The sequence below is a fragment of the Doryrhamphus excisus genome, linkage group LG16 (genome assembly GCF_037039965.1).
Source record: "Doryrhamphus excisus strain RoL-2023G ecotype Guam linkage group LG16, RoL_Dexc_Guam_v1.1, whole genome shotgun sequence".
Lineage (NCBI taxonomy): Eukaryota > Metazoa > Chordata > Actinopteri > Syngnathiformes > Syngnathidae > Doryrhamphus > Doryrhamphus excisus.
The window spans coordinates 9,084,338-9,099,320 of NC_136372.1; the positions used below are offsets into that span (position 1 = coordinate 9,084,338).

At 40.6% G+C, this 14,983-nt stretch overlaps 1 protein-coding gene across 2 annotated transcripts in view; it reads left to right on the forward strand.

Moving 5' to 3' along the window:
- sdk2a (sidekick cell adhesion molecule 2a) overlaps positions 1-14,539 on the forward strand; it is a 155,382-nt gene extending 140,843 nt beyond the window's left edge. The window contains exons 39-45 of one of the 2 annotated variants that reach the window (XM_058050159.2): positions 505-687; positions 775-900; positions 967-1,131; positions 1,229-1,369; positions 6,698-6,842; positions 9,771-9,900; positions 11,712-14,539. In XM_058050159.2, coding sequence (XP_057906142.2) covers positions 505-687; positions 775-900; positions 967-1,131; positions 1,229-1,369; positions 6,698-6,842; positions 9,771-9,900; positions 11,712-12,128 — 1,307 coding nt within the window. In that variant the 3' untranslated portion in view covers positions 12,129-14,539. The remainder of the gene's footprint in view (positions 1-504; positions 688-774; positions 901-966; positions 1,132-1,228; positions 1,370-6,697; positions 6,843-9,770; positions 9,901-11,711) is intronic. The other variant, XM_058050160.2, reaches the window with a different exon arrangement.
- Positions 14,540-14,983: the final 444 nt, after the last annotated feature.

Here is a 14,983-nt window from a genome sequence, read left to right on the forward strand (position 1 = left end):
TATTTCATCCTTTTCTCATTGTGCCTTTTGCTCTATTTTTACCATTTTTGCTGCTTCTTAAATTTTATTTTGTTTCTGCTTTGATGCAATGACATGATCCATGAGCTACGGATGGCCCCTGAGCCATTATTTGGCCAGCCCCACTTTTGTGACTCTTGGTCAGAGTTGGCTTTAGGGCATTGGCTCTTGGCTCTGAGCAAACTACAACTTTGTTCACTCAGTCTTGTGGGCGAGCAAAGATGGTTGAGGAGAGAGAGAGACTGGTCAATTTGATGGAGTTATAGTTGTGCCTTAATTATGTTTTAGCAAAGGCAGATTTTGAGTCAGATTAACTTACAATAATTCCTGTTTTGTGCTCAGGCAGACAGTGTGTTCTGTGTTCTGACTTAGACTTAGTTCACACTAAATGAACCATACTAGCAAGGTTTAAACCGAACCATACATGAAAAGTGTGTTAATCCTACATCTTGCAGAATGCAGCTATCGAGAGTCTTTTCTGTACAGACTCCTCTCCTCGCACTCCAGGTGTCAGTAAAATAGTGACAGTGGACGTAAAGGGCAGTGCCCCCCTGTGGATGAAGATTAAGGACCTCTCTGACGGTGTCACCTACAACTTCCGCATCCGAGCCAAAACGCTCACGTATGGACCTGAGGTGGAAGCCAACATCACCACGGGGCCAGGAGAAGGTTTGAAAATGTGTCTTATCTGCCTTACAGTACAACACTTGTTAACAGATCACCTCCTCACTACTTTACCTTCTGACATCTCCCAAGGAGCCCCAGGACCTCCTGGGGAGCCCTTTATTTCTCGCTATGGCTCTGCACTCACACTGCACTGGACCAGCGGTGATCAAGGCCGTGCACCCATCACGAGATATGTCATTGAAGCAAGACCATCTGGTGAGTATCAAAATCAATTAAAGAAGTAACTTTACACATTTCAATGTGAGTCCTTGTATTTTTAAGATGAGGGACTATGGGACATCTTCATCAAAGACATCCCCAAAGAAGTCACATCTTATACCCTCAACCTGGATATGCTGCGAGAAGGCGTCACCTATGATTTTCGAGTGATAGCTGTCAACGACTACGGCTACGGCTCCCCCAGCCTCCCATCACCCTCCATATCAGGTTGAGAAGACAAACAAAGTCGAATGAGCATCTCGATGTGAGTTAATTGTCCATTACATGTTTGCTTTAATTGGTGCTTCATATTGTTTGTGTTCAGCCCAGAAAGTGTCACCCTTCTACGAGGAATGGTGGTTTCTGGTCGTGATTGCGTTGGTGGGCCTCATCTTCATTTTGCTGCTGGTCTTTGTCCTCATCATCCGAGGGCAGAGTAAAAAATACACCAAGAAAACTGATGCAGGTAGGAAAAAAGTAATTTTAGATTATATCATCCAAGAATAATTGGTCATAAGGGTTACTTTAAAATAGGTCTGCCAAAGTTAATGCATTAATGAAGCTTTCACGGAGCTTTGCTTTTACAGCAATTTGTAAGAAGGCTGTAAGACAAAAACTTGTACTTATTTACTTATAAGCTCTGCCCAAATTATTTCCTGAATTTTAACTGATAATTAATTTTAATGGCAAATCACAAAAAAAATCATTGAAATTTAGATTGCTCAAATTGATGATGACAACATCAATTGAAAAGCACTAAATGAATAAAGAGCCTTGGTGGACTTTGTTTTTCAGAGAGGTACCACAATTATGCACATGAGCATTCAAAGTCATCAAATCTTAGCTTTATTCATTCCCACATAGTATCAGCAATTAGGAGTAAATATGAGGTGGAAGAAAAAGGGGGAAATACATCCAAATGCATCCATACATCTAAAATACATCTGTCGTGCATAGGAGAAAGGGATACGGTGCGTTCAATGAAAAAAAAAGTAGGACAATTTGACGCTCACATTAAACATTCAAAACCTTGGGTATTTCTAACTAATAGTTACAGTATTGTAATCAAATAATATTTACTGTAATATAATCATTCATATCTGCATTTTTATTTGACTTTGTTTTTAAAGAGAAGTGAAATTATTGTCTATTGACTATTGTCCTGCTCCAAGATAAAAATGCGTTTTAGGTATTTTCACTTGTACATTTCATGAAGGAAAGGTAATAATAATCATTTCTAAATGTTCCTAAATAGGCTTTTATACTCACAAACATTTAAAATGTAAAACCGGTATCATAAATAAAAAATCTTACCCTGAACTGACACTGTAATTAAAAAAAACATGTTTGTGTCAGTGTGAGAGGCCTCACTGGCTTAAATTTTGTATTTGCTGAACCACTGTGGGCGAGTTTAAGAGCTATTATGCTAATAATAAAGAAAAATAGTAATACAAAAATATGCTTGCTCTCTATATATCATTCATTCATTCATTAATTTTCTGCCGCTTATCCTCACGAGGGTCGCGGGGGGGTGCTGCAGCTGTCTTAGAGCGAGAGGCGGGGTACACCCTGGACTGGTCGCCAGCCAATCACAGGGCACATATAGACAAACAACCATTCACACTCACATTCATACCTATGGACAATTTGGAGTCGCCAATTAACCTAGCATGTTTTTGGAATGTGGAAGGAAGCCGGAGTACCCGGAAAAAACCCACGCATGCACAGCGAGAAACAGTGCAAACTCCACACAGTGATGGGTGAGGGTGGAATTGAACTCGGGTCTCCAAGATGTGTGGCCTGCATGCTAACCACTCGGTCGCCGGGTAGCCGCCCTCTATATATCATTACTTTTTTAAATAATGGCCCATATTTCCAAAATTGATATCCCTGTATGATTTTATGTTGTTATCGTTGTTGTTGTAGAGATGTCCCCTACTTATTATAGATATTACTGTATTTTTATCTGAGATTAAATTTGATCAATTCTGAGTTAACTATGGACAAAATAGCATTAATCGTGATCAAATATATCAAATAGACAGCTACAATGTATCCCCACCTGCAATACACGACATATAATACCCATCCATCCATCCATTTTCTATGCCGCTGATCCATCCAATAACTTTCTATGCCACTTATCCTCACTGGAGGATATCCCACGCATGCACGGGAGAACATGCAAACTCCACACAGAGATAGCATAGCAAAGATTCGAACCCAGGTCTTCCCGATCTCCTGACTGCTCGGCCAACATGCTAACCACCACCATGCGGCCGACAAGAGATTAGTTCAACATTTTGCAACTATTGATTGCTGCATTGGTCGGGTGGCTGCACTGCTAACAGCAGCTGTACTGTACTGGCAGCAGTGGCAGGCTGTGGAAATTCCTCTCTCCTTCCACGCTTTCCGTATCATCACTTGGGTGGTACCTCCTCAAATAATTATACAAACTTTTTGTGTTGCCGTTTTCTTAGGGCATCAACTGTCAACATACTTTGCACATTGGCTTGATGTTTTGACATTACTGTGGAGAAACCCAAACCGCTGCCACACAACTGACAATAGGGAACCCAGCCTTATCTTGGTCATGGCTGACATCTACAGTCTCCACATTTAGCACCATGTTCAGTCATGCTGTTTACTTTTTGTCAAACGCTTTCATCAAAATTTCACGCATTTTCTTTGTTTTGTATCGCCAATACCGGGGGGAGCCACCAGGAGGCGGTTGAGGGGCAGAATCAGGTTGCTGTGATAAATGTCTCAGTGCTCACAATGATGGACACAGCTTGGTGAGAAAGAGTGAAAAAGTCATAATCTTCAGCTGACTTTTGAGCAGAGTCAGCATTTAACTTGGTGCCTGGGTTACCGGGGTCAGTAAACAAACCAGCACTAACCAGACTTGTGTTGAAACAGGACTTTAGCCCCCTGTCGACCCCTCTCCAGCTACGGTGAACCCATTGTGACCCATTGTTTGTTTTACCGGAGTTCTGGCTGACTGACTCAAGTACACCACAGCAGCAACATATTGACTATTAACCTTCCTCTTGTGTTAGCTTTCTGGTATCATCTCTTATGTTAACGGGTCAGTTTTGATCAGCTATAAAATACACTAAAAACAATAGGTTACCATCAAATTTGCTTCTCATCTCTTTGTTGCCTTCTTAGCCTTCCTCATCCATTAAAATATTGGTTTTAATATTTTTGGTGTGGGCAAGTCTGCCTTTTTTTTGTCACTATACCCCTCGATTTCAATTTCCAAAAATGGTAAAATGAACCTCAAAAGAATCATATTAATAAATGAAAGGTTCTTTTGTTATCTGGCTGAGGGCTATAGAACATATCTCTTAAATCAATTAGTTTTATTTATTTTCTCATTTTAGTATTAATCACTAAAGAAACATCTATGGTGTTCGGGTCAATTTTAACCCGTATATATTAATGTCAAGAAAAGGTAGAAAAAGTTATTGTTTTCAGCAAAAGAACTTTAGTATACACTGAAATCAAAAAGCAGAACAGGCGATGACACAAAATATAGATTTGCATGACCAAATAAACAACAACCAATCAAACAAATAGAAATAAATGACTAGTTCCAAAACAAACACAAAGCTAAAGCTTCTTGAGAAGTTATTGTCCAATGGTCATATGGAGGACCACACATTTTCCCTGGTTTTCTCAGGGATACTACTCGCAACTTTGCCTGTGTATTGCCCAAAGGGGCATTTTCCTTGGAAAGGGGCAAGATGTTCATCCACTGTCATTGTTAGCCTGGTTTGAACATCTGCAGAAAGAGCACCCAGAAATGCACCCATTTCTACCAAACATCCCTCATGGGACCAAGCTTGTCAGATATTCCTCTGGTCTCTCTGTTGCCAAATCTGAGGATTCTTGATATCATTTGAAATGTCTAAAGTGACGTTGTCTGGAAAATATTTCTGCTTGGCCATGTGGTCAGTGGCCTCATTGCAGAACCTCTACAGTCCAGCAAGAAGAACACTAATGAAAGCATCCAGGAATTCCTCACCAATATCTTTCCACATGGCCCTGCAGACTTTTTTCCCTTCAGTGTTTGCCATAGTAATGATTATTCTTTTCAGTGACAGTGGCATAAACAGCCTAAAACATGTGTTGATGTCACTGACTGGTCACAGCAAACCTTTTTATCCCAGGGGTCATTTTGATGACATTTGCAGCAGCTGCCCTTCCATGTACATCATGAGGTACTGAGCTTCAAAAGATCTTGCCCTTTCTGGACTTGAATCTTCTAGCAGGAGCAGCTTCACCACCAGCGACCTCTTCATCTGACTCGCATCACTGTGTCTTCTGGATCATAGTCCATGTTGTCCTGCTCATCTGAATGGCTATGCTGGTCTGTCCTCGCCGTCATTGTCACCAAAGATGTGGTCCATATCTTGGTTCACTGTACTTCTTGTCATTCTTTCCATGATCCGAATTGTAAATGTGAAATCAGCCAGTCAAATGGCCACTCAAATGAGTGAATTTACCTCACATGTCTGGACATTGTTTTTCTGCTGGTATACTGGAAAAGCGGTCAAAATGAGAATCCCCTGAAGCTTACATGATGAGAAGAGGAGCTCGTTGTCATTGTGTTGGCTAATTGTGCGCTTATGATTTCAGTTTTGGCTCAAAATATTGCTTTATAATCATATTATTATAACCGTGTCGAAACCGACCCTCACAATACAGTGGTAATAATTTCAACGAGACCATTAAACATTTTTTGGGGGTTTTATTTTGTTGACATAGAGTTTCCTGACAAAGTCAAAAAGCCTTGATGCAATAAACAAATGTTATGTGATTCTTTTTATGCATTAAAAAGTAAAACGGGTCGGTGCCGACCCTAACACAAGAGGAATCAGTAGATTTTAGGTCTATAAGACCTCCACTATTAATGGGAGTTTATATAAAGCTTCCCCTTCCAGTAATGTTTTAAAAGACAATTTCATAATGTAATGATGCTTCTGCTCTGTCTTGGAATGTAATGCGAGTAAAAAACTTCACTCCTTAACCTTTTTGCAGCGTGTAATCTTCAACAATAATTTATTCCAATTGCTCACAGGCAAGTGCAAGGTCACGCTTTTACCCTCACCAACACGGATACATTTTCATGACCTTTTTTTCACAAAACGTACCAAAAAAAAAGAAACATTTTAGCAATGTTCATTGGTGTACAGGACTTTGTGTTGCTTTTGGGATTTTGCCACATCCTTAATTTTGTGTTCAGTACATAAATATACATACGTACATACATATTAATTAAAAGAAAGCCCTGGGTCTATACTGCCATTTTTACATCAGAAACCAATGTGATGTTACATAAAGTAACAGATGATTATTCCCCCGATTTTATTGAACTCTGAAGCATCTGGGTAACTTCTAGCCTAATCTCAACTGGTGAGTCGCGACACTAAAGTGAGTCATATAGCCATTTTTAGTGGGTTGCAGGCCTTTGCCTGGGCATTAAACAATGCAATTGGATGTCTATGAATGCACCGCCTGTTCCTGACAAAGCAATTCGATTGCTACGCCGATTGGGGACTTAAAGTCCTTCTGACACACAGCTGCAGATATCTGCTGGAGAAGAGCGCACAAGGGAGACATCTCACCGTCGCACTTGCGTTCTGTTGCAACAGTCCTTTTAAATATGCGATATTTGACAAGTAAAATGTCCACAAATTGGGTCACCCCTTGTCTTTGAGGGGTGGTGCTGGGTCCTGCAGCCAAACATGGATCTTTATACCAGTGTGTCCTTCCCACTCTTCCCCAGGAAACCCCTCCAACTGCACAGCGCTGCCACTAACCCACGGTGAGATGGTTCACCTGGACGAGGGCCGCTTCCCGTCGCTTGAGCTCAACAACAGACGTCTCTCTGTGAAAAACTCCTTTTGCCGCAAGAATGGCATCTACACACGGTCAGTCGATCCAGCTGAATTCATTTCCGTAGTCAGAAAACTCCCCTGCTGCAGCATCTCCAAACTTTGTTGTTTTCTTTTAATGGGGAGATACAGTATCATTCCTACATGCTGTTATGTCTTCCTCTCATCTTCCACAGTATATTATCTATGTTGAGAGAACAGAGAGAGGCTCAATGAGTCCAGCTGCTGATTCAGACCCCCCTTTTCCGCTCCCATCGTTGATATTCAGCAGTATGAATGTAGCAATCATTCCTATAAGGAGGCGGTACAATAGCAGCTAATTAGCATTCATAAGCTTTGCTGTGTATTCTTTATGTGTCCATCACAGTGCTGGACAAAGAGTTCTTTTGGGGACAAAGTTTTGTGCTTCACACCAGAATTCCTCTCTGCAGCACAGTGCTGTGAGGATTAAGCCGGCGTTGATATGTGAGCACATCCTTTAAGCCGTCAGCTGGACTTTGTCAGGTTTGGTCATGTTTGAGTAAACATTCGATAAGGGATGTTTCAAAGCCCATGCAGCGTGACAGCCAAAGAAAATCTCTTGTGAAGACCCAAACCTACTTATATGATGTATGGCCACAACATTGCCACATACTGTTCATAAACTAATAAACAACACACAACATGAATTTACCACATCAAATACCATTGTCATGTAAACAAAGAAACACGTTTTTATGCACTTTCAGTTAAAATTGTGTGGTACAGTAACTGACTCGTGATATAGTCACTCACCATAAACCAGTATACTGCCAAGAAGAAGCAAGAGCTTGAAAACGCTCTTCCATTGGAACATTGGTGGGCAAGCTTTGGCCTACGAGCCACATCAGCCCCGCCAATGTTTTGTTATTCATAGTTTATGTTGTTATTGCAGCTGGACTACCCAGCATGCCTTGCGGGTATTAGGAAATAACAGTTTTAAGTTGTGTTTAGCGCTCTGTTGTTGTTTATCACCCACGTAATAGTAGTTGACTTATGTGATTTGTCAACTCGCTTTTGTTGAGCGAGAATGTCATTTTGTTTGATAACCACCTATATATAGGTGGCTCCAAGGCCACATTTTTTAACCCAATGTGGCACGCAAGTCAAAGAGTTTGCCCACACCGAGCTACAGCCACTGAATATAGGGCTGCATGGATACAAGAGTTCAGACCATTTATACAGTGATTCATCTATACATTAAAAGCCAATTAATCAGTGAAGTTAACTGTTAATTTTCCCTACATCCAAATGCAAACACCCCCTCTAAAACGCAACAAAAGTTTATAGTTTTATATTAAAGCAGTGCCGTGTGGACCAGCCGCAAGATCTTAAAAGGAGTTTGTTTTCACTTTTCCCCTTGACCAAGGAGGCCGAGGAGCCTACAGAGAAGCTCTTTGAAGAGCTCCAGTCTGCCGCTGTACTCTTTGCTAATGAGTGGACCCATAAGCCAGAGTTAAAGGCGGGGGCTCTCCTTGAGGGGGCATATATGAAAGGGCGAGGGACCGAGGCATGAGTTACTACACAGAGGAAAAATCTAGTGCTCTTAAATAATTCAAAGCTCACTGCCAAGTATTTTGTAGTGTGATCTCCCCCATATGGTGTCTTCCTGTTTAATGTCTGATTTGTCAGAATTCTTAGTGGATGTTTTCTTCTTTCAGTCCGCCCACTCAAGTAATCCCCTTTAACCCAAAGGAGATGTCCCTTTGTTGTGTCTACTAAGATCCCCACCATTCTCAGTGATTTATCTTTTTTATCACTTTTCTGCTTTGTTAATTAATATTACACTTGACATTGTCGCCGTTTATACTCGTCTGCTCTGCACCCCCCACACACTCATGCAATGTTTTACATTGACTTTCATCAAAGTCTTTCAAGCCCTCCTCCATTTCTAATACCGACTGCCTTATTGTGGGGCTCTGCGGACATTTGATTCAATGTTAACTGACCTTGAACGCATCATCACTTCAGTGAATAAAGAAGAAAAAGAAATGGGCAAATTCTCTCTCATCTTCACATTACAGACTTAATGACTGGAGCCAAATGGAAAGGAGTGTTTTTTTTTACTTGACCTGAGCTCTTAAAAGGACTTGACACTAATAGCATTGTTGTGTTCAAGGCCACATTTCTTGCAAGCAATTACATTCATGAGCATCTACAGAACTCTGCTGACCCATTTTTATACGAACGCCAAGGGTTCTTTTTGATCAGAAGTCCCTCAGAATCAGATCAGAATTTAGTGCAAAAATTTAGTTTTTGAGTAGTGTGAGCACCCACCCAGTTTACTGACCCTGAACAGCTCATGCATGAGAACGTGCACAACATGCAACTTTTATACAGCCACTCCTCTCGCCAATGTCTAATGACAATTCCAGTCCCCAATAGAATGGATTGGAATGACTCCAAATATGTCCAGATTGTTGTTGTTGAATGAATTGATGGCAAACACAATCAAAGCCCAAATAAGTGCAGAGCAATGCGAGTGCACAAATGCAAAATGTGATGGTAAAATTTTATTCTCATGTACGGTATCTCCATTGGCAAAAGTTGTTACCAACTGATCCACTTTTTCAAACATCTGCTGGTTTTACTGTAGGTGCAAAACATACTATTATCTGTCGAAGTGAGACCATAAGTTATGCTTTGATGATGGGTTCTCCTAACAAATGACATAAAATGTGATGTAAAGCTTAATGTACTGTGCCGCATTTTTTCTGACTGTATGTTGTTATCCCTACTGAAGATATGTGAGCCTTTCAATTATCAACTGAGCGGTGTCACAACATTGACAAAGTTTCCTCGTGTTTACTGGAGCACATGACTGGGGAGAATTATAGCTGTAACTTTTATCTTATCCATCATTATTCAGTGTTATTTTATTTTACACTTTCTGTTGCTTGTCATATCTCTCACACTCGATTGTGTACACACTGTACATGGGTACAGGTCGCCACCAAGGCCCAGTCCTGGAAGTCTTCACTATTCTGATGAGGATGTGAGCACCAAATATAACGACCTGATTCCAGCAGAGAGCAGCAGCCTGACTGAGAAGCCATCAGAGATCTCCGACTCTCAGGTAATCAGTGATCCACCTACTTGCAACTGGGCTGATAAAATGCTGTAGGACAGATGCTATTAGATAGCAGCTATTTAACTACTCTGACTTTATTATTGTCTTTATTCTTACATAAGCGCAAAGCGCATGCAGAGATTGGAGGTCATGTTTTTGCTGGTGTTTGTTGTTTGTTTGTGTTTAAAATAACTTGAAAAGCTATGAATGTATCTGGATGAAATTTGCAACAGTTGTCGTAAATGGGATGTGGAAGAACTGATTCAATTTTTGGGGTGATCCAGATCACCGTCTGGATCCAGGATTGTTTTTAAGGATTCTTTGACATTATGAGATCGGACCATTTTCGGTATTTGTGCATATACATTGTCAGAGCACTTTAGAAAATAAATATAGGACAAGTTTCCAAAAGGTTCTACAAAAGACTGATCCAAACGATGAAGGATTATAATTTTGGTGTGAATCATAATATGGGGGAGAACAATGGCGAGGTTTGCACTCCCCACGTTCCAAGCTCTAGTTTGTAAATGTATGACTTCTTTCTTGTAAATTTACATTCATTCATTTTCTCCTGCTTATCCTCACGAGGGTTGCGGGGGTGCTGGAGCCTATCCCAGTTGTCTTTGGGCGAGAAGCAGGGTACACCCTGGACTGGTCGCCAGCCAATCACAGGGCACATATAGACTGTAACTTTACAGTTTTTTGAAATTTCTGATGATATTGTTGTAACCTTATATATTTTTTTGTACACAAAACCTGGTTAAAAAAAAACGATTGGATCGGATCTTGATAAAAATTTTACAGAAATCGAATACCAGCCAACTTAAGAGAAGTATGTTGTGTGGACTGGTTATGGCTGACGCTCCTGGATATGAGTCATAATAGAGATATAATTATTCAGTTTCAAATGTTCCACCAGCTCCCACGGTTTGTATCAGGATGGGTGGGGCGAGCTACGAAGATGCTTACAAATGCGATCGGAGCACACCTGTCTTCTCACAGCACGCCGCATCTCCCCGGCCAATTTGTCTTCTACCGCAACAATCTGGAAACATTGTTCAACTCAGTTTGACTGAGCTGCTCTTGTGGGACAGAGAGACAAATGCTTGTTGTTCTTCCTTTGCGAAAGCCTCCCACTGTTTACCTGCCACTTGTGCAAATAAATGCTGCATCAACATCTGTTAAGCTGCAGCAGAACAATATAAGCCCAGCCACTTGTCAGGCACACAAATGTGTAACATATAGCATCATTTTTCTCTTTTAACTGTTTGTGTTTCACAAATAGCACGGCGGTACCTTGGAGCACAATTAAGCATCAGCATCTCCCCACCTTACTACGCAAGATAATTAATCCTCATTTAGTTTCTGTTCTACTGTGACGTGCAGCTGTGCTATGCTATATTCATGTAATATAATTCCAGTAATTTGGCTCTCCGGAAATGTACCTTCCGAAATTATACATTGTCCACAAAGGTATTACGTGTCATGACCTCTATTTATTTTTACCCTTTTATCCACAAAACATTGCTATTTTGCTCTCTTCTCGCCTCTTTGGAGGAGAATCGAACCCAGGTCTTCCCAACCTCCTGACTGTGTGGCCTACATGCTAACCACTCACTACCGTGCGGCCACCACATCAGTCTAAAAATCCATTTGTCTCACACTTTCTTTAATAGAATTAATAGAATGAAATTATTAAGAACAATGAGGAGCTACATTCAAAGACATTACGTAATTTAAGGTAAATTACTTGTTTTCAGTGTATTTTCCAGCATACTTAAACGCGTCTTATTATATGATTTTCTGCATCTCCACAGGGCAGCGACAGCGAGTACGAGATGGATCAGAGCCGCCAGAAGACCCACTCCTTTGTGAGCCACTACATCAGCGACCCCACATACTACAACTCATGGCGGAGGCAGCAGAAGGGCGTATCCCGGCCACCGGCATATGGTTACTCCCAGCCCGAGCCTCTTGTGGAACAGGAGTCTCGACCACACCCGCCTCCCGTGCCCCCTCTGCCACCCCTCGTCCCCCAGAGCGCCCCATCTCCGCAGCCCCAGGTGCAGCCCCCGGGCCAAGGTACCCTGTTCAGGCCTAAAGGAAGCCGGACTCCCACCCCTTCCTTGCTGTCGGAACCTCCCATCCAGCATGGCACTCTCTACCGGCCCCCCAGCAGCCTTGGCTGTGCCAATCCTCCACCACCCACCGCGGGGTTCTCCTCTTTTGTTTGATGCACGGCTCTTAACTTCAAAATAAGAGCCTGAGAACAACTTTTTTTCTTTTGAGAGCTCAATATTCCACATCACAGGCATCTTTTCTGCAAAATGTGTGTGTGTGTGTGTGTGTGTGAGTGAGTGGTTGATCAATGTGATGTTTATTTAACGACAATCATTTGGTGGAACATGATCATCAAAAGGAAGTCAAAAGAAAAAAAAACACTGTATAATTGTTTCATCTGAGCTTTATAAGGACTCCCTCTTTAAATCCATTAGAACACTTGGACTGATGAGACTGGAAGAACATTTGTAAAAAGTGGTGAGAAACAAGACTCTTACTTTGAAAAAGAGGCAGTGACAGCCACTGTGACCCCCTCTACTGCCTTCCTGCATTGTGTTTACGATCATATTGTTTACCAGCTATTGATATGAATCCACTTCAAGCCGACTAGTCACATTAAAGCATCGTGGCAACTTGCTAGTTGCGGCGAATGGGTTGAGTGGTGTCGCTGCAGTCGATAAGTATAGAAACTATACAGCAACTTTAGTTCAGATTTAAAATGAATTGTGTCTTTCTGCTGTTATCTTCATCGCGGATGCTGACGCGATGAGCAAAAGCACAAGTCACCTTTGGATCAGATGGTGTTGCACACTCACTGCTGACATGGTGGAGGACCTGGTGGGAATTTTGTAGGAAATAGTACAAAATGTTAAGCCCTATTGCATTTGCCTGGCACAAAGTCCATAAAAGCAGTAGACAAGCCGTTCCAGTATATACCAGTATATACCTGTCAACGTTTTCATTCGAAAATAAGGGAGTGGCGGACTTTAACCGGCTACAGGATGTGTAACACCGATGTTGCCTGACTGTTGCTGAGTGAAACCGGAGAGGATTTTTTTTCATAAAACGTAAAATATGGGAAACTGTTAAACCTGGAGTTTCCCACAAAAAAAGCAGAGTTGACAGGAATGTATATACCAGCAACACAAAAACAACACAGAAAGCTGCCACACTTTGTATTGGGCCATTTTTTCCAAAAATGTCAGGTGGAACCTCTAAAGTAAAAAGCCTTCATCAATTCTGATTTTAACCAAATTTGAGTTGATTAAGTAATTAGTGGTTAACTTTTTTTACATTTGTATGACCGTCACAAAAAATGATGGGCATTTGACTAAACTTATGATGCTGGTTTCATAGAAATGCCTGAATGTGTATGTCAATGTTCTAAACTCTTGCCTCTGTGCCAATCTTGTACTGCTCAATATGCCGTAAGTCGAAATAGCTGACATCTTGTTCGTCTTCGCTCTGCAGACTGAATCATCAGCGCCTCTGCTGGTTGTAGCCAAGTAGTGCACAATATGATTAACCAGTGAAACAGTTAATCCAAATCAATCAATTTTTAAAATGTTACATAAAACCTTACCTGTGAAGTTAATTGTTTTATGATGGTGAAAGTTTGACCATGGAACTTAGTTCTACTATTATTAGTTCTTCTATTTCATATAGGAAATGCAAAGAAAATTGAGACCTTTTCATCTTAAAGCAGGGGTGCGGCCCGGGCGGCCATTTATTTAAAAAAAAAAAAACGCTGCAACTGCAAACAATTGAAAAATTTGCAGTGATATAATGAAAACAAGTGGGAATTTTATAAGAATAACATAATATTATCAGGAAAATCATTTTAGTATAAAAGTTGCAATTTTTGGAAAATTAGGTTTCTGAATATTTTGAATGTTACAAAAATTTTGTCAAAATATTCTAGGAATAAAGTCAAGTAATTACATGAAGAAAATTTACAATTGACTTTAAACAATTAGAACATTTTAAAAAAAACAGTGAAAATGGGGGGTGGGTGCTGTAATTTTACAAGAATAAAGTCGAAATTTTTACAGAAAAAAGTCCTATTCCGACAAGAAAAAAGTATAATTTTCATGAGATTAAACTTGTAATATTCTACAGAAAAACAGTCATTTTACTTTTTTATTATTTTGGAACAAACAAAACAGGATTATGTTGTAAATTGCGGGCAATTAGGTTGGGAATAAACTCCAAATATAATACAGATATGCATCCTTTCATTTTTCAGTATGTGGCTCTCGGTAGGAAAAAGTTAGGACACTCCTGTCTTTGAGGTTCCAATGTATGCATTTAGGCTTTAAATCTACTAATTGTGTAACTTTTTGTAAAACACCCTACAAAATTCCGACACAGATAATATGCAGCATCTCTGATAAAACAGTCAAAGTGTACAGTGTATATGTGTTTTTTAATTCCACAACATAATATGTTGCTTCTCTTTGCGTAAGGGTAAATCAAAAGTATAATAATCTACAAGGTCATATGTCAAAATTGTTTAATGTGAACACCACTGTATACATCCATCTAACATTGTAAAGCTATTGATAAAATAAATTATTTTATTTTTCATGCCTCTCTTTCATACCCACAAAGTTGCGGACAATAGAAAATGTGAAGAAGCCGGTGTGGAGTTAGCAATGAGTGGGGAGGCGATTGAAGAGGAGCGAGTGCAGGAGGGCTAATCGCCTTATTTCAGGCCTGAAAACATTGATCTGAAACTAAGCAGAAAGAGAAGGGGAAGGTTTTAAGGAGAAGTCAAATCAAGGGTAAGTGCAGTGTGACTGTTAATGTTGTCCTCCACGTTCTTTCTTTCAAATAACTATTTGATCTCTAGTTTCCTCCTGAAAACAGTAAGTTTGAAGATCTGGAAAATCAGTTTTACCGTAGGTAACGCGAGCTGGCTCCTCCCCCTCAAAATCCTCTGGGCAGAGCTTGATGTGCACCTCCAAAAAACTCTTAAACTTGCATCAGTGGCTGTGATTCAGTACAGCTTTTCTGTTTTTTCCCTTCT